At 38.8% G+C, this 20014-nt stretch overlaps 1 protein-coding gene across 10 annotated transcripts in view; it reads left to right on the top strand.

The window, feature by feature from the left end:
• Positions 1-20014, top strand: part of Cast (calpastatin) — a 101336-nt gene that overhangs the window by 49898 nt on the left and 31424 nt on the right. For 7 of the 10 annotated variants that reach the window (XM_037211097.1, XM_028894009.2, XM_028894014.2 and 4 more), the window contains 13 exons: positions 2074-2133; positions 6114-6179; positions 6743-6781; positions 8371-8424; positions 9294-9407; positions 10709-10795; positions 14037-14105; positions 15273-15371; positions 16694-16774; positions 17367-17402; positions 18022-18108; positions 18239-18328; positions 19256-19357. In XM_037211097.1, coding sequence (XP_037066992.1) covers positions 2074-2133; positions 6114-6179; positions 6743-6781; positions 8371-8424; positions 9294-9407; positions 10709-10795; positions 14037-14105; positions 15273-15371; positions 16694-16774; positions 17367-17402; positions 18022-18108; positions 18239-18328; positions 19256-19357 — 984 coding nt within the window. The remainder of the gene's footprint in view (positions 1-2073; positions 2134-6113; positions 6180-6742; positions 6782-8370; positions 8425-9293; positions 9408-10708; positions 10796-14036; positions 14106-15272; positions 15372-16693; positions 16775-17366; positions 17403-18021; positions 18109-18238; positions 18329-19255; positions 19358-20014) is intronic. The other 3 variants (XM_028894012.2, XM_028894016.2, XM_028894017.2) reach the window with 1 other exon arrangement.

The raw sequence follows: 20014 nt of genomic DNA on the forward strand, positions 1-20014 counted from the left end.
TCAGGTGTTACCCACTGCTTAGATTATTCACTTGTAGGACTCCACCTCCCCCATGCATTCCAAAGGAGGGCTATTAAGTCTTGTGCTCTATATGAGACAGATATACAGCAATACATTCTCTCTATACCCATCTTCCATCTTCTTTTTCTTATATTGCATTAAAAGGACAATTGCCATTCATGTTACATACTTGTTTCTTCTATTGTTATGATAGATAGATAGATAGATGAGAGTTGATAGATGGGTAGATAAGATACTAATGGCTGTGATTGATAGATAAGGTTGATAGATAAGTTACTAATGGCTGTGATACAATATCTGAAAGAATTTACATAAAGAAAGCAGAGTTTATTTTAGCTTCTGGGTTTGGAGATATAGTCTATCCCCTAACCATGCCATCCTAATGGCCCACTTCCTCCAGCTAGAGTCCATTTCTAAAAGTTCCATAGCTCTCTAAAAAGTACTAGTTGGGGACCAAGTATTCAAATATACTTGGGGCTTCCTTCACATTCAAATTATGTCCTGTTAGGAATAATGTGCTAGTAATTTTGTTAACATTTATAATGTGGCAGAAATTTTACACAATTATTGCAAATACTTATAAAACCTGTGAAATAGACACTATGTCCCATTTTACATATCTGAAAAACTGAGGCTTAAAGTCACAGTACTAGTAAATAACAGAGCCAGCTAGGATTTAAACAAAGTTTATAAAGGGTTCTAACAAGTATCAAAGTGCACATTCTTTTTATTTATTTTTTTTTTTTTTTGGTTTTTCGAGACAGGGTTTCTGTGTGTAGCTTTGCGCTTTCCTGGACTCACTTGGTAGCCAGCTGCTCGAACTCACAAGATCGCTGCTCTGCTCGAGTGCTGGGATAAAGGGTGCGCAACGCCGCTGCACATTCTTTTTAAAAATAGTATTGACAGTTATAACAAAGTTTACCAAACAATTGTGTATATAAACTTGCAAGGTAATTGTTATCTACTGAAGAAAAGTTGTGTGTGGGAAACTGAAGATCAGAAACTCAGTAACTGCCTAATATTATGTAGCACATAACAGACTCTAAATCTGAGCCAATTTGATCTGGTCACAGACTTTTATCCCATGTCCGGCAACACATATTGGGAGTTGTGTACATGTTGTGAACATGATAAAATAAATTAGGCAAAACCAAGGTGGAAAGTTAGGGGCAGTGTGAAGAAAAGCTGAGGATAATTTTAAGTAGGTGTCTTTGTTAGGGTTTCTATTGATATGACAAAATACTATGACGAAAAGCAAGTTGGGGTGGAAGGGTTTATTAGGCTTACACTTCGGCATTGCTGTTCATCATTGAAGGAAGTCAGAACAGGAACTCAAACAGAGTAGGATGCCAGAAGCAGGAGCTGATGCAGAGGCTATGGATAGCAGCTGCTTACTGGCTTGGTTCCATGGCTTGTTCAGCCCACCTTCTTATAGAACCTAGGACCAGCAGCCCAGGGATGGCTGCTGGGGGAGATCTTTATGTATGCTGTGAATATATGTTGTTCCCATTGGTTAATAAATAAGTTGCTTTGGCCAAGCAGCTTAGGTTCAGGTGGGAAATCCAAGGAGAGAGACAAGAAAGAGAAAGGTGGAGTCTGGAGAGATGCCAGCTGCCACCGAAGGAGAAGTAAGATGCCAGCAGACCAGTAATGCCATGGCCATGTGGTAAAACATAGATTAATAGAAATGGGTTAATTTAAGATGAGAGAGCTAGCAAGGAAGAAGCCCACCGTGGGTCATACAGTTTGTAAATAACATTAATCATCTGAGTGATTATTTTATAAGTGACTGCAGGACTGTAGGGCCAGGCAGGACACTGGACCTGAGAGGACCTGAGAAAACTTATGGCTACAGATGGCACCAACAACCATTGGCTGGCCCTCCTCCATTGATCATTAAATGAGAAAATGCCTTACAGCTGGATCTTAAGGAGGCATTTCCTCAGCTGAGGCTCCTTTCTCTGATGACTCTATAGCTTGTGTCAAGGTGATACACAAACCAGCCAGTACAGTGGGGATTATGGCAAGTCTGACTCTTTGTTTCCTTTCTAGGTGCCAGCTTCATCTGCTGCAGCCAGCAAGTTTCCCAGTATGAGTACCACAGAAGCTAAGGTAAAGAACCTTCAAGGGGAAGCCTGAACAAATGCACTTTAAGTTGATTGTGAAAAATATGCTTGTTGACAGATGGGTTGCTTAGCTTAGGAAGCTCACAATCTGGAAGTCAGCAGCTTCTTCCTGAGTTGGAATCTTGTGCAAATTTTCCTCTAAGAGGTTTCTATTGTTTCAGAATCTTTCAAAAGTGTCACTGTTGGAACTTTTTGCCTTTGATTACATTTTTCAAGAGCAAGGAGATAATCTTTCTGAGTATATTCCTCTGGAACTGAATGAATAGGGACTCTGTCTTTTTGGTAACAGTTGTAATATTTTGGTAGACATTTAGAATAGAAAAAGCTTATACTAAGTGACCACAGAAGCAAAAGAACAGGATACTGATGGTTTGAGATGCTTTCTGATATGTGGGTTATGGAGGAGAGTATTGTCTCTATGACAAACTCCTTAGAGCTCTCTTAGGTATTTATTTTTATATTTATTCCTTGGAATTTCAGAAGAATTAAAGAAGTATAGTTGCTGCAAAGAGTGAGTCCAGTTCTGACAGATGACTGAAGGTGCCTTAGTGTCTCCACCTTAGTTACTTAGACTCAAGCTGTTTCTTAGAACTATTTAATGGTAGAAATTAAAAAGGAGGCATTTGCAAAGTGTTCTCAACTTGTTTGTTTGTGTATTCCCATATTTGACTGCATTAAGAGCTCCCAGTTCCATTATTATCAGATCGCTCTATCTACAGCTTCCAGCTCATGTTTGCTGTCTGTGTCCCCTGTCACTATGATGCCTCAGCAGTCTCCTGCTCCAGGGGATGTGGCAAAGAAGTTACTACTAGGGATCCTCTTGCCTTATCTTGAATTAGAACTGTGCAAATATCTGAGAGTGTCCATTTACCTAAGTTTTATAAAGTTTAGCTTCAAATTTTGTATTTCCCTGGCTGTTTATTTAGTATTTGATATCGATATTTATTTAGTATTTTATATTGATTTCTTAATCATATTAAAATATTAACTATACTATCAGTAACTAATTAGTTGTCATTTGTTCAATTATTTTTAAAAGTCATTTATACAAATATGCATACATATATTTGTAGTGTTGGGGATTGAACCTTGAAGCTTCATGTATGCAAGCAACTACATACTATACTTTTGAGGGATGTCCTTAGCTGCTTCAATCTATCTTAATCTTAAAAGACTAAAGAAGAAGCATATACAAAACAAAATGCAAAATAAAACACCATTAGATTTGCCATCAGTGGCTAGGAAAGACAGATATATGAGCTGTTTCTATTGTTTTGGTTCATGTAGCTGCTGCTCAGTTGTGATCACATGTTGCAGCCTGAGGGCTAGTGCTTATTTCCAGGTCCCATGGTTTCCAGAGCATGTATTAGCAATCCTTGAACGTCACAAGTCATCAATCATGCTAATTCTTGGCAGCCAAAACAAACAAAACCTTGGAAGAAGGAAGGTGTAGTAGGGACCTTGCTGTTGTTCTTTTGGGGGTGGGGGCCAAGTAGCACAGAGCCAAACCATACAGACTCTGGGAGAATGTCCAAACAACAAGCTCAGTTTATTTAGGAGGAGGCAAACCTTATATACCCTCCACCCCACCCTGAGGGGAGGTCTGATGAATATGCATCAGCTGGTGTGACATGGCTGTCTCTCATTGGTCCAGGTCATCTCCAGATCATGTTTCAGCTGTTGTTGCTAAGACCATCAGGCAGACCCAGGCTGGCTCTCAGAAAGTATCTTTATTACTTGTTTGGGCTGTCTGGCCCTCAAGCCCTCAAGCGCTCAAGCCTGTTAGGGATGGGTCATCCCACAGGAAGGAACACAGGAGAGGACGAGAGGGCTTGGGACAAAGAATGAGACACATGTAATGAAGTATTACCATTGACTGATTTAAACTAGTTTTGTTCTCTATTTTCTTTCCTTGGTGTATTTCAATCACACAGCTCTCAATCATCGAATCTTCATTGCTTCTGCTGTTTCTCATGATTATGCAGTGATGGTTGTAGTAACCTCTTCCTGGAGATGTCTGGATCTTGAGTTTTATAGGTTCATGTCTGCAAATACTTTAAGCTTTTAATGAAAATATGCTAATTCAGGGATACAGTAATTACAAATCCTTGTCTTGTTTACATTTTTCAAGTAGGCCAGACTATATATGAAGAAGGTTGTGTGTCTAGACCTGTGTTCTGTATTTCTTGCCCTGGAATGTTAGATTGGTTGTCATACCATTGATAGTAGGATGAAAGGTCAGACAAGTTGTAGTCCTGATGTAATTCCTGACAATCTGTGCTTCATGGACATTGGAGCCAGACAGCACATCAGAGAATGTTGTTTCTTTACCAGTGCAGTACTGAACAGTCCCTCTTTGCTTCAGTTCCCTTATCTGTACAATGTGAAGAAAAAGGATAATAGCACCCATTTCAGAGGACTGCATAAGGAAACAAATGGTGAACAGTGCCTGTCCCAAGCCAATGCCCACTGTGAGTGAACTGCTGGCCAGTGGAGAGACCATGAAGCCCTGTGACTAAATACACAACTCCAGCTCCATCACTCACTCTTTTTGGGCACTTATTTGATGTTTTAGATCTTGAATTATTTACTGAAAAGAGGTATGATATTAATATTTTCTCTGTGAGTCACGCCCATTAACAATTGAGTGGTTAGTTGAACTTAGGAAAACTCCTGGTAACTGTGATCTGATGGGTAGGCCCTAATGTATTACTTGTCCCATTAGGATTAACTTTGGCACCATTACTACCAAAAATCATTGTTGTGATTATTGATTTAAATGTACATTATACTAGAAGTTTCTTAAGTCTGAATACACAGTGTTAATTGTAGTTTAAAGGTTTCCCAAGCAATATCTTGATTACCAAATTGTGAATTTGAAGCTTTTAATAAATTTTAATTATGATAATGCTAGCCTTTATTACATTTGTGCAAACTAAGATTCACAGAGGAATGTAAACAAAAATTCATCAGCAAAGACACAGTGTGAAAGAACCCCAAATTTCTTTAGAAACATTTAATAATAAACTTTGATTCCCCCCCCCCAAACAATAGGAATACTTGTGTAACTAGGAGGCATTTCATGAAGATGACTGTACCTTCACCAACAAAGCATCAGACATGATAAATTAAAACAGTATTTTACTTAGCTTCTTCAAATAATACAATTTAAGTTGAAGTTTTGTGGACGTCTTCAAGCAGCCAAAAGGGAAAAGGCTACGGGAGACATTGGGACTGATTTGTGGTCACTGCCTTGGAATGTCTATAAAAAGGAATCAAGTTCTGATTTCTACCTTGCCTCCATCTGTGTTGGTTGTATGCATTTATGGAGGTTTATTCTCTTTGTTTATTTGGACAGGTCACCAAGTCTGTAAAATATTGCACCAAGAAGCCCTTTAGAAGCATGCTTAGAACTTTAGAATACAATTCTACACTCAGGAATATAACACATAATTTACCAATTTGTTTTTAAAACTATGGATGGAATTTCAAAAAGCTGATAATGACACTTGTGGCTTTTTTTTTTTTGTCATAGTCAAACATGGGAAATACAGATAGAAATATAATAGTTTTTACACAAGGATGTAACCTTAAAAATTAATTTTGGGCCGGGCGTTGGTGGCGCACGCCTTTAATTCCAGCATTCGGGAAGCAGAGCCAGGTGGATCGCTGTGAGTTCGAGCCAGCCTGGCTACCAAGTGAGCTCAGAAAGCGCAAAGCTACACAGAGAAACCCTGTCTCGAAAAACCAAAAAAAAAAAAAAAAAAAAAGTTAAAAAAATTAATTTTGTAGATGAAATCCTCATGAAAAAACATACACAACCTGAAAGACTTGCTTGGTACTAGGTGTTTATGTGCCTAAATCCCATAAGAGTGAGATATGTGTTTGTGGAGGAGATGTGTCAGGCTAGAAGAATGGATCTTGAATGAACATGAAATCATTCTTGGGGATATGCTCTTCTGTTAGGCCATTCCAGTCTGCAAACAAATGGAAGGACCTCATCTGCCTGACAAGAAAAGGCACAGAAAACAGGTGATGTGGTTCACTTGTGCCTGGCAGTTCTGTTTACTAGTCACTTCATCCTCTCAGCACACACTGTAATTCCAGTCCACAGTCATCTGTAACAGCATGACTCCATCACAGGCTTCCTCTAGGCTTAACCATTAAGCACATGCTGGTACTAAAAATAACTGCTCTGCTCTCTGTGCCTCGAAGCTGCCATCCTACTCTTTTAATACTTTGAACTCAATCTATGGTAAGCATTTTAAAGATAAAAAAAATTATTAACTTGTATTAGTAACTTGGAAGGACAACCCTTGGATTTGAGGGAGGAAGACTTACGTTTTATGTTGCTTCCGTGTTTACTACAATGTTATTAGTAAAACTCTTTGTATATCCTTCATACACACAACAAGAAATAAAGTGTTATTTGCCTTATGACTAGTAATAGCTGAACTGAGTGGTCAACTTAAGTCATAAATTTTATATTGATAGTAATAGCAAAATTACTTAGTTGAAGAAAACTTATTACAATCTCAGTAAAGTATCTCCATTGTTATTTTTTAACTTTTCTTTTTTTATTTTTTTAAATTTAGGCTGTGAAAACAGAGTCTGAGAAGTCACAGTCAAGTAAGGTAAATAATTTAAGTCTGTGAGTGAATTATTCTGACCCTTTTTAGTAACAATTAATTAGTAGTTTCCTATATGTGTAAAGGGATTTGTCAGCTAATTTAAATAACTTTGACTATTCTGTTGAATATACATTTTTAGAATGCATATAAAATATTTACAACATTAAATGCATACATTGTTAAAAAGATATATAATATTTTATAAACAAAATATTTCACAAGTTATTTTATTCAAATCTAGATTTTAATGAATATTTTTAAAGAAAGGAGGAAAGGTCAAGCAGAGGAGATGGCCTTGGAGATAAACGTGCTGGCTATGTAAGCCTGAGCACCTGAGTTCAACCCCCAGAACCCACAGCAGAAGGAGAAAACCAATTCCTGAAAGTTGCCTTTTAACTTCTACCACTCTACCATGACACATGTGTGTACAAGCATACATGTGCACACAGGAAATGTACTTACACAAATATACATGCATATTCATACACCTATACACATATACACATGCTTACACATATGCACTCACACACTCATACACACATACACACACACAACATACCTAGGCACATATGCATGTATACACATGTACACTCACATGCACGCACACACTAATATTTTAAAAGGACAAAGGACAGTGCAAGTTAGAGGTAGCTTGAAACACTAGCAGCAGTGTGCTGAACCTGCCCTAGATCTTTGGATGACAGAGAGTGAATTAATCTTGACAGTCTTCTTTGGGATGGTGAAGATGCTATGAGTCACTCAGGACCTTTCCCCTGGGAACAGCTATTTTTGCTTCCCTGGCTCTCCATTCTGAAAGTCATTCTGCCTCCATAGAAAGGTGATTCCAGAGTGCCAGCAGCAGCACATCTTTGTCTTCAGTGCGGTACTGCACTTCACTCTTTCAACTGTGTAAGCAAATACTTAGATAAGACCACAGGGTTTTCTGTAGGGCAGAGACCTGAGTGGAACATGGAAGCAGAGACACATAGATAGGGCCATGGGGTGAAAAGTAAGGCTTATCTGATTCTGTAAAGGGACTTTCTATCAGTGGGCCCTGCCTTCAGCCTTTGCATAGTAGATTCTAGAGGGAAGAATTTAGCAACTAGGTGAAAGTTGTCTTCTGTTCCATAGTTCAGTGCTTGTGGTTTATCTACCAAATGTCTATAGAATTGGACTTTTGGGGATGTGATCATATTTCATCTCCTGTGGACAGAGAATTTTCAAAATGAATTCCATAGGGGGCAGAGAGCACATCACTGCTCAGCAAACTTAATGCTCACCTTAATCTTTTGATGCCTTTGTAGATAGTCTGACAACTACTGATCTGTTTTAAGGAATATGCAAAGCAGCCCATAGTTTAGAGAAATGTGTGTCTTTGGTGACATCTTTCTATAGGAAAGACTCAGTTTTCCTTTTTCTGATAATTGCCATCAATGGAGACTGTTGGCAGGTCACTGGTGATACTGTGTATGCCTGGAGCTTCTCCTGAGGACAGAGTGGTTTAGTTTGAATTGTATTCGTGGACCAATATAATTATAAAAATAATAGATTCCAATACATTAATTCAGTTTTTACTTCTTTGAAATTAACAGCCATCTGTTCATGAGAAAAAGTCCCAAGAAAGAAAGGCAAAGGAAGGCTCAGAGGTAAGCGTTTTTTACTAGGACTTGACCCTGTGTAGCAGTTTCTGTTGTGAGACTAACTTGTTTATTCAGCTGACCCAGTGCCATCGTGTGGTAATAGCAGTGTTCATTGATTCCCCCCCACCCCCCAGGTAATATTTTTTCTCTGTGTAGCCTTGACTGTACTGCAACTAGCTCTATAAACCAGGCTGGCCTTGAACTCATAGATGCTGTGGGATGGTCTGTATGTCAAATTGCTCTGATTGGTCAATAAATAAAACACTGATTGGCCAGTGGCTAGGCAGGAAGTATAGGCAGGACTAACAGAGAGGAGAAAAGAAAGAACAGGAAGGCAGAAGGAGTCACTGCCAGCCTCTGCCAAGACAAGAAGCATGTGAAGATGCCAGTAAGCCACGAGCCACGTGGCAAGGTATAGATTTATGGAAATGGATTAATTTAAGCTATAAGAACAGTTAGCAAGAAGCCTGCCATGACCATACAGTCTGTAAGCAATATAAGTCTCTGTGTTTACTTGGTTGGGTCTGAGCAGCTGTGGGACTGGCGGGTGACAAAGATTTGTCCTGACTGTGGGCAAGGCAGGAAAATTCTAGCTACACATAGAGGTCTGCTTGCCTCCCAAGTGCTGGGATTAAAGGTGTGTGTTATCATTGCCTGGCATGTTCAGTGATTCTTAATGATGGTTTGGGGAGGATTTGCAATATTTCAGATTTTGTACATAAAGTACAATGGCATTTATTTCACACTAATTGATATTTGTGCAGTTCGCAACTGCAAAAAACACAACTGTTATATACAGCCCTTATTCTATAAAGAAAAATATTTGAGCTGTTTTAAACCACCATCATGTTAATAATATATGTGTGTGCTTTCAGCCCCAAAACCTTCCCAAGCATACATCAGATACAGGAAGTAAGCATGCTCATAAAGAAAAAGCAGTTTCCAGATCAAATGAGAAGACGGTGTCAGAAAAATCAGCAGAACCAAAGGTGAGCTTGATAAATATGAAGCAACTAATATCAGTGTACTATTAGGATATGGCTCCTATTGGCCCAAGGTTGAATCTGTGGGGTTGCACTGGATGTGTTTGGTATTGTAATGATTTGGTACTGTTTCTGCACTGGTTTTGCAAGATGCATTGAAAGAATGTGGAATTATGGAGGGCCTGAGTAAGGCCAGCAAATAGATTTAGGGAAACGTACTGTCCAGCCTTCTCATGCTGCTCACGTAGCAGACTCTTGTGTCTCCCAAACAGAAAGGTTTGAAATGAGGCTGCCTCCTAGTCCCCTCTAAACTTGGGTCAGAGAACTATTGCCTTGCATTCTCGTTCATATTTGCCCTGTCTCTTCTTTTCTGTTTCTCTGTGTGTTTGAGTGTCTCTGTGTCTTTCTGTGTCCATCTCTCTGTCTGTCTGTCTGTCTGTCTCTCACCCTCTCCCTTTCCCCTTCCACTGTGTGTGTGTGTGTGTATGTGTGTGTGTGTGTGTGTGTGTTTGTTACCCCATCTATGCTTGAATCCATGGGCTCAAATAATTTTCCTGCCTCAACCTTCAAAGCACCTGAGACTGCAGCTTGACTGACTCCCTCTGCTTTTACACAGAAGTCCTGATGCATTTTTAGGATCTTTTGGAAGAAGAACTCATGAAACCTAAACTCAGAAATCTATTCTGTAATTATACAGTTAAAGGCACTTTGCTCTTAGAAGAAGAAATATCCTTGAGATGTTTCTCATTCAGAACATTTGAAGATAGAAACTAGGCCCATTTTACAATGCATTTTATATCAGAGTTCACAAATACATGACTTGGGAGTTAAATACAACTCCTTGTTTGGTTAAAAATGTTGAAAATTATTTTTAACGGTCTCAAAATTATTTTTAATTAGATGCTGGTAAAAGATGTCAGGACATTTCACATAAAATCTCACTTTACAGCCTTTCTTAAAAGTCAGACTATCTGGAACACTGGGTTCACATGTCATCAGCTGATGACATCAGTTGACAGGAACAACTACAACTCCTTTGTGGGATCCAGTTTACCACAGCACATTGCCTCTTTGGCCGTGTGCAATGGGGTTTTCACATCTGTGTAACCTGAGTGGACTCTGCAGGCTCTTGAGCCCAGCCCTGTGTTGTGCCCAACATCGCACCACATGCAGAAGAAGCTAGTAAACTCTCTTGACAGTGATTCCATGAAAGCAAACTGGCAGGGCTTGGTGACAGCTGAAACTCATGATCTTGGTCATAGTCAAAGGTACTTACTTAGTCCTGTCACTCTTATCTTTGCTCTCAGACAAAATCACAAGATGCTCCTGCTGCTGGAGGGGGTGTGGTTGCTGGTGTGACAGTGGCTGCAGCATCAGACAAGGTGGATGACAAGGTGAGCAAACGTGCAGATGTAACATGATCCTCCCTGCTTATCAGACTTGTTCTAAGAAGCACACAACAGACAACCTGACATTCAGAAATAATGGGCACTGTGTAGGAATTTTTGTGAAGAAGATATGTTTTGGGAATTTAAAGAGAGAAAAATACTAAAATACTTTTGAAATGTGTATATCCGTTAAATACTTATTGGGCCCCTGGCATACAAAGCCTGATATACTAAAAGAATTAAAATGTGAGTTGGTTCAGGCCCTGCCTTCCAGAGTCAGAGGTATGAAATCAAGGACATAAAACATTCACAAGTGTGTAAGTAGACATTACACTCAGCTTTGAATGTTTGCATCAGCAGCCTTAACACTAAGTCAGAGGCACAGCAGAGGCATGAGTTGATAGCTTGCCAAGCCCTCTTAGCATGATTGTAGATGTCCTGGCCAATCCAGGAAGCCTGCCTTAGAGCCTTGGAGGAGCTTCAGATGCCAGTCTGGAAGTGTGCAGAAAGTCACAGGCAAAGGTAAAAAGTGTGACGCATACCCTGAAACATCTTGCTTTCTTGGATCTTGGGATACCAGGCACGTTATTTTAACCAAACTCATAAAAACTTTTAAGTAGAAACACTCACATATGGGTTTTTGCAATAAATTATTTGTATATTCCCTCAGGACCCCACCATCCCCTGGAATAGTCTTGTTACTGTGGGTGTACTTAAATGATCTAATTTGCAAATGAGTAGATTTAAGGTTAAGGACTAGATATGTTACAACAAATTCTTTTAAATGTATTCAAAATTTGAGGTTTTATTCTAGGTATAAACCAGCCCAAGTTATCAGTAAAAGCTAAATGATTCTACTAAGTTTGAATGGAATTCTGTTATGCATTGGCTTGATTCTGGTCCTTTCCATAAGTTATTTTATTTGACTTTACTACTGATTCCTCAACTCAGTAGGATTAATTAGAGCTGTCTTATTTTAGTATGTTGCATTTTATAATTGACCTTAGAACGTGCTAGCTACAGGCTATCCCATCTAGTGTCGAAGTAGGTGGAACTTTAACTCAGACAGAATAAGAGAGACTCCTATAGAGAGACACTTTGTGAGAAAAGAGTGGATTTCATCTGACTTGGGGGATCCACAGGACTTTGAGACGGTATAGACCTTTGTGGTAGGCATGGAAGGACAGCCAGGATTCCAGGCTTGCAAAGACTTCAAAGTGCTGAAAATTTTCAGTTCTGGGTGCAAGCACATTCCAGTGTCATAAAGCAAAGAGTCCAGAGGCGGCAGTAAGACCAGAAAGACAGGTTAAGGCTGCTGGAGAGAATGCTGTGGAGCTTGTGGGTAGTGACAGGGAGGGGAAGGTTGCTTGGGGCCTGTCTCAGTGGTGCTGGTGAGTAATTATATAGTGGGGCTTAGAGTAGAACAGAAGGGGGAGCTAGTTAGTTTTTACAGAGCTGGAACCTTCAGATTCAGGAGGGAGTTGGCCAAAGAGGCAGAGGTAAAGTAAAATGTACAATGTTTTGGGGCTTCAGAGTCTGGCATGAGTAGGCTGATAACACTGAAGTAAGATAAGACAGGTGCTATAACACAAGACTTTGGAAGTTCTCACTATGTGGTCCAAGCACAGTCAACACTGAGAGCAAGTGCCTCCTTATGAGTGGGATGAGTGGAGTGGGGGCCTTGTAGCGCTGTCCTCTGGTTACCTTTCAAAAATCAATAGAAGCTCGTAGAATTCATGTGGAGAAAGGGTGCCTAGTTCAAGATGGACTGGATTGAATATGTATATGACAGGCCTAAGGAAAGATATGTAACAAAGTAATTAAAGTATTGTTCGGTACACAGAAGAAGAGAAGAAGTAGAATGGAAGAGGGAGAAAGAGGAGGGGAGGGAGATAATGGAGATAGAGAGAAAGGAAAAGATTGAGACAGGAAGAAGGAAGAGGAAGGTGTGTGAGTGTGTCTACACAAGGTGGTAACTGACTCCCGGAAGGGGGTTCTGACTTCTACCTTTTTTTCAACACTAAAAGCATAACAGTTGATTATTTAATATTTAATTGTATAGCAAGTACTTACATTGTGCTTTTCAAGTATCATTAACAATCCTCACAACCCCTAGTTAGGTAGCATCGTTGTCCTCGCATCACTATGAAACCCAGGGACAGGGGAAGTGACTGGGAAGTCTCAAACTGCCATGCATGTCATTGCTGGTGTACAAATGCAGGCAGCCTGGGATCTGCTTACTAAATATGATGCTTTCAAATGATACATGGCTCTGGATGACCATAAATTAATAGAATAGCCTCACCAATGTAATAAGCTCCTGCCAAGAGCTTAGTCCCTGGTCCTAGAAAATTTGGCATAGACCACCATACTAAGCCGGAAACATACAGAATATATGCTATTGGAAACAAAGCAGAAGAGATGCCCAAGGTGACAGGGCAAGAGCACAAACACAGAATCAGAATGTTCCCTTTCTGTGGCAGGTGTGAGAGGTGAGAGCTGACACAGTGATGTTCCTCAGAGATACTGTCTGGACAGAGGCAGGAAGGTTGTAAGAAAGTTACTAGATGTCTTTGAGAGGAATCACAATAATTAATGGTGAGAGAGGAAAATTAAGAAAAGAACAATGATATACTAAGGCAAGAGACACAGTGGTCTTGATGAGTGGAAGTAAAGACCCAGGGAACAGTAGCTGCAAGTAGCAGCTTCAGAAAGAACTAATAGGGTTGCAAGGCCCAGGACAAGTATGGGGAACAAAGGGCCAGGCAGTCCTGGTACAGACCATGGCTTTGTTCTTGCTCTGCAACCCAGGGAATGTTGCTTCATCTCCTTCACCTTCCTTCTTCTTTCCCCTTTCTCAATCTTTCCCTCCCTATCCTCCTCTGCCTCGCTTCTCTTCTTTTCTTCTCCCTACTCTTCCACCTCCTTCTCTTTCATATACCAAACAATATTCTAATCGCCTTTCTACCTGTCTTTCCTTAGACTTGTCATGGGCTTAAATTAGTCTATCACAAATCAGACACATCCAATTTCGTCCATGAACCTGATTTCTCCAAGCCTCTCTCTCTCATCATTAAATAGGCTTCATGTTTGTGATAGTTCTAAACATGTAACATGACTATCCAGAGCAGATCAAGGGACTAGTGCATGACCTAGGCTATTATATTTGAATTCATCTTCATTGTATCATAGTGCTGTTTCATAAAGGTATATGAAAGTTTTTAAAGTCCTTCTAAATCCCCACTAGAAAAAAGAAAAGAAGTCATTAACGCCCGCTTCACCAGTGGAGTCCAAACTAAGCAAGCCATCTGGCAAGGTATGGAAATCACATGCCAGTTCATCATCACACTTTTGTCCTCTGCTGCTTGTCTCAGCCTGATTTCTTGTGGTTTTTAAGGAAAAATTTAATGACTTAGAGTTTAAAGAAATTATGACTGAGTTGAAAGTGCAGCCTTCACACTGTTTATACCAATTCATGGCACAAGCCTCTGTTTTGAAACTCTAGTTCCAGGACACAGAGCTTATTAACAGTTTCTAGTCTATAAATATGTGTTCTTTAGCAGCATGTATATTGAGACTTGGAAAGTGACTCTTTCTGTCACTTGGTTTTAGAGTGAGAATATCTTGGGGGTTGTCTTAAGTATTCTGTATTACCTCTCTATTGGTAAAGAATATAAGGTACTTCTTTGAATCTATCCCATTTCCCCCAAGAAACCACAACAATAATTTAAAAAGGAAAAATAGTCTAAAGCTAATAGGCCCTAATTTCTATTACATATATCAATAATGATGAGTTCTAAAACCATCATGAGAATGTGGTCATCTTCAGTGATACTTTTAGATTTGAGGTCCGTAGTGAGGGTCTTTCCATTTTCAGGTGCCTGTTCATATTGAGTCATCCATAACTACAAAACAAGGTGGCAGAAGCCTCTCATTAATATATTGAGTTCATGTTGACAGACTAAACTGTCAGTTCATATGTCTTTGCCATTTGATCTCACATGATTTCTCTTCAGAGCTATGTTTGGGCAAGCAAGTGATCAACAACAATGCTCATAAAGAAAGGGAAAATACAGGAAAATTCATTTTTAAAAATAGATTTTATTTGGAAGAGGAGCTATCTACAGATTTTGTAGTATGAAACTTGGAAGTTGGGGGACTAAAAATCAACAAGTGCCACACAGCTAATCCTTGCATTTTTTTTTTTTCCATTTTAATGGCTTGGTAGCCATTGTGAACTAATAAATTTGTTGCTGTAGTTAATGACTTGGTACATTTTGAAATGGTTATTCTTTCCTTAATGTGCCTTTTTGTCTTTCCAACTCAGAATCTAGACTCTGCATCTTCATAATAAAAATGGACTGAATTTTAATTATTTTTGTGCTTGGAAAAATTACAGTATTTGGTACATGTTTTGTAGTTAAAAATCAAGGATAATATATCTACCAAATAACATTTATATATCTTTCTCTTTCATTTCCAGTCAGGCATAGATGTTGCTTTAGATGACCTGATAGACACTTTAGGGGAACCTGAAGAAACTATCAAAGATGATCCACGATACACTGGACCAATAGTTTTGGTATGTGATTGGAAGCCAGCAAGAATTCATCCTCAATGAATAGGAAAGCAAGTAAAGCCATGACTGTTAAGCACAGGAGGCAATCTCATGTTCTGTTGATTATGTAGAAGCAGGATGGTATCAGCACTGATATTAGAAACCAAAACTTAGTGGTGAGGGTGGAAATAGTCTGCCTTGTGACAGCTACACAATTGCATTGATTCAGAAAATATCTGATGGTGCTCAAGCACTCACTGAAACAACTGAGTAGGCCAGAAAGTCTCGTTTTTTGTCCTTTAGATGTGATGCAGTGGACTTGAACTTATTTTGAGTTTTATATCCTTATGATCTTAAGTTAATCTATTCTTAATTTCTAAAAAGTAATGTAATTTTTGTTTCCTGATATTAAAAATATAGACTAGATGAAAACATTGTCAATAGATACCATTAAATATTTGTTTCTAAAGTTTACAATAAACAGAGAAAAAGACAACTGAGTAGAGAATTAAGAGAAAGTTGTTTGGACAATGAACAAATAGCATGAAGGTCTACCAAGGAATTAGGAAAATGACATAAAGCCACATGGTGTGGTGCCACTTTTGTGACCAGACTACCAGAAGTTTAAAAGTTTGACAACTCAGCTAAGGCACTAGGTACTAAAGATAAGTGTCCCTTTCAGTTATAGATCCCTTCCAGAGAGAAAGCCTGGAAGAGTTACTAGTGTATACAGAGAAGGATAACTCGCAGAACATTTGGAAACAATGTGGTTAACAGAATATAGGAAGCTACTCAGTGCTTCCTTTTTCTAAAGGGAAAATGGCCTCATCATGCATTTATATAATATAAAGCCATAATTTTGGGTAAAATAAACCAGAGCAACAAAATGATACTATTTATATTTATATTTGAAAACATGCAAAATTATGATGTATAATGTTTATGAATTCCTACATGCAGAATATTTTTAAAATATGCTCCAGTTTAGTTTTTAAAAGGTGATAAAAAATTACATGTATCATGGTATTAGAAATAAACCATATTTTCAAAAGTAACACAATATTTACTTCTAAAGTTTATAAAGAATAAAAAACACAGAAAAAGACAATTCAATAGAAAATTATGGAAATGATAAACTTAAAGTGCAGGGTTCTATCTATCAAGCTAATTAAATAATTGTTAGCATACCATTAGAACTTAAGGGTTATGTTCAGTTTTAGTTTCTTAATGATTTATTTTCATCTCAATAGTTACAGAAAATTAGTACTAGAATAGTACTTTGGTTTCATATATCATTCTCAGCATATTAATTGCATAATATGTCTTTATGTGTGATTTAATTCCAGGACCCAATGGATTCTACCTACATTGAGGCACTAGGTATAAAAGAAGGGACTATTCCTCCAGAGTACAGGGAACTTCTGGCTGTAAGTTATCTTCCACTTTTATTTCACCATTTATTTCTTGGAAGATAATTTTATATCAATATCAAAATTTAGAAAATTGAATGGGGCATATACAGTTGTTATTATTGAAAAGTACCCTTTGTGTGTTAACCTTTTGGAACCTGACAAGGTATCACAGACTGGATAGCTTAACCAAGAGATTTCTCTGTTATTTCTAGAGGCTGGAAGTCACACTTAGGGTCTGGGAACAGCTGGCTCCTTCTAAGAACTCTGAGAGGTAGCTCTCTTCTAGGCCTGCTTGCTAGGCTTATAGATAGCTGTCTTCTCCATGAGTCCTTTCACATTACCTTCCCTCTGTGTTTTTCTGGCCCCTATTTGTTCTCTTCATAAGGACATTAATATCACTTGATAAGGATTCCCACTAATGACCTAGCTTCACTGGATTTCTTATATAGAGATCCTATATCCACATAAGGTACTATTCTGGGGTTCTTCGGAACTTCATCATATGAGTGGGAGAGCACACAATTTAGTTCATCATAGACTGAGAATACATTTTGATCAATCAAAAGAATTAATTTTGACTTCTCAACTTCTTTCATTTTTGTTTCAGAAAAAGGAAGGGATCACAGGACCTCCTTCAGATTCTGTGAGTTTGTGTACATGTCTTCTAAGGTCTATGTCACCGTGGTGTATATTTCTTTGGGGGGGCATAGAACAACCCCACCTATAATCCCAGTCACTCAGGAGGCTGAGCTCATGGCCAGCCTGGGTAAATTATACTGTCTCAAAATTAAAAGTAAAATGGAATTATAGCTCAGTGGCAGAGTACTTGCATTGTGTGCACGAGGGCCTGGCTTCACAATGAAAAAGCCCTATCAATTCTGTATCTGAAGGTGATGACCATGGTAATCTCTCATTCAGATGTTTCTTTCTATTCCTAGAAAGACAGTGGGCATGGGGCTGTTTCACTGTTCCTTGTCTATATATATATATGTATGGAGGTGGAGATGATGGGGTCAAGAAGATAGAAAGATATAGTAAATGCTAATAATTATTAGTAGTATGAGCACATGTAACCACATGTAACTACATTAGAAGGAGGGAAAAGGAGGAGGCGCACCCACTGCCTTCCAAACAAGGCTTCCTTCTTAGTTATTTCATTAGCATTTCTCATTTGATATCTAAAGAATGCAAAGATTATTTCTTTTCTGGACTCCTAATCTCTAGTTTGGCTCTTAGGAGTTACTCTGTGCTCTTTTCTCTAGAAACCCATGGGACCTGATGATGCTATAGACGCCTTGTTATCTGACTTCACCTGTAGTTCTCCGCCTGGAAAGCAAACTAAGAAAGAGGTATTGTTTTTAGTCCCATTAAAGAGAACTTTGCTAGAAAGTATCTTGGGTATAAAAATAATGTTTTAGTTCTGTTTATCACAATTGAATTTCCATCACCTGTAAAAATCTTTTGAATTTTCTTTTTCAGAAATCAACAGGGGACGTTTTCAAAGCTCAGGCTGCTGGAGTTACCAGAAGTTCTGTTCCTCCCCAGGAGAAAAAAAGGAAGGTGGAAGAGGTATTTACTTTAAGGAAGTAAATAAATTTTACTATTTATTTAAGGAATAGCCAAGGGCCTATATGACAACAGTTACTTACCTGATTTTTGCTTATTTATGAATAATTTTAAAGCACAGTCTTTACTGTTGTCATACAAGACCATCTTATGTTGTAACACAGAGAAACTGCTCTTGAAATATGAAATCTTAGGCTTGAGTTCCTAAAGGGAGCTTTGTGGATCATTATAGGAATGCCAGCACAGCTGTTTCTGCTGCCTCAGCAACAAGCTGATTCTGTCTTCAAAGTTGATCCTGCAGCTCCAGGCTAGATGTGGGCAGGTGCGCCCTGTGTGAATGGTGCTGATAATGTTAAGGACCACTTCTATCAGGGCTGCCCCTGCTTCTGCCCTGCTGGAGGGAATAGTTTATTTTTATCTCAATGGCTGAGAGAGCTGTGGGGAGCACCACACCCTGACAGTGGAAGTTCTCATAGCCCTGAAATTGTATCTTCAGAGGTCACTTCAGCTTTCTCACTTGCTTGAGCTTAGCTGTTTTGCTGAAGAGCCAGACTTTCAGAAGACATTTTACAAGAAAAACAGGGTCATTCAAGTTTACTTGCTGGTAGCTTTTTGATGAGTCTTTTGTAATCTCATTTCTATTATAATCATATATCTTACTTGCAAAATAAGTGTTGAAGTGTGCCCTATAGCTGTTGCTATAATAAGAGATCTGGTGTCTTAGACCAAGTTTTCATTGATAGGTAAGTCCTTTTTTCTTACTGTTTTAATTTTCCTTCATATAGTAATTTCCCAATCCACAATTCACCTTTTGTATTTAAAATATATATTTCACAAATAAGAAAATTGATTATATGGATTATCTAAGCTCTAAACTCTGAAGAGTTTTTTTGTTTTGTTTTTATGCACAGACTTTTTCCCTTTTAACAGGATGTCATGAGTGATCAAGCCCTGCAGGCTCTGTCAGATTCACTGGGCACCCGGCAGCCAGACCCTGAGAGCCACCTTAGCCAAGCCGAACAAGTCAAAGAGGTACTGGCCTTGTAATTCATATGCAAAGCTGAACACTGGCACATGACTAGAATTCTTTTACATTGTTAGAATTACTCTTCATTTTCTCATTTTCAGAGTCTGGTAAATGTAGATATTTATTGCTGGGGAGTGAGCGACCAAGGCAGATGGTTAAGTGTTTGTGTAAAACATCTACTGTGTCAATATTTGAAAAATGAGGGTGTGGCTCAGTGGGTGGAATCCAGCACTTCAAGAATGCAAAACCTTTTGGTCCAGTATGTTGGCATATATCGTGATCCCAGAACTTAGGAGGCTGAGGCAGGAGGATTGTGAACACGTTTTAGAGCAGCCTAGGCTGTATGGTGAGACCTCTCTAGAAAGAAAGGGAGATGGGGGCTGGGCAGGGAGAAAAAGAAACAATAATCTGCTTTGCCAAAGCATGATAACAGTAGTAGTCTGGTGAGGACCTGTAAAGTTAGCTTTTGCTGAGTATTGTGAATATGTATATGTATTTTCTAAAGAGTGCTTATAGAAGGAGATGATCAGGGAGAACGCGATGAGCCTTCTTTTGTATATTTATGAGGAAGGTTGACAATATTGTCTCACGTTGAAATAAATTGAGCCACAATCACCACAATCACTAACTGCTTGCTTACTGGAGCTCACACACACACACAC

This window comes from Peromyscus leucopus, chromosome 15, assembly GCF_004664715.2.
Source record: "Peromyscus leucopus breed LL Stock chromosome 15, UCI_PerLeu_2.1, whole genome shotgun sequence".
Taxonomy (NCBI): domain Eukaryota; kingdom Metazoa; phylum Chordata; class Mammalia; order Rodentia; family Cricetidae; genus Peromyscus; species Peromyscus leucopus.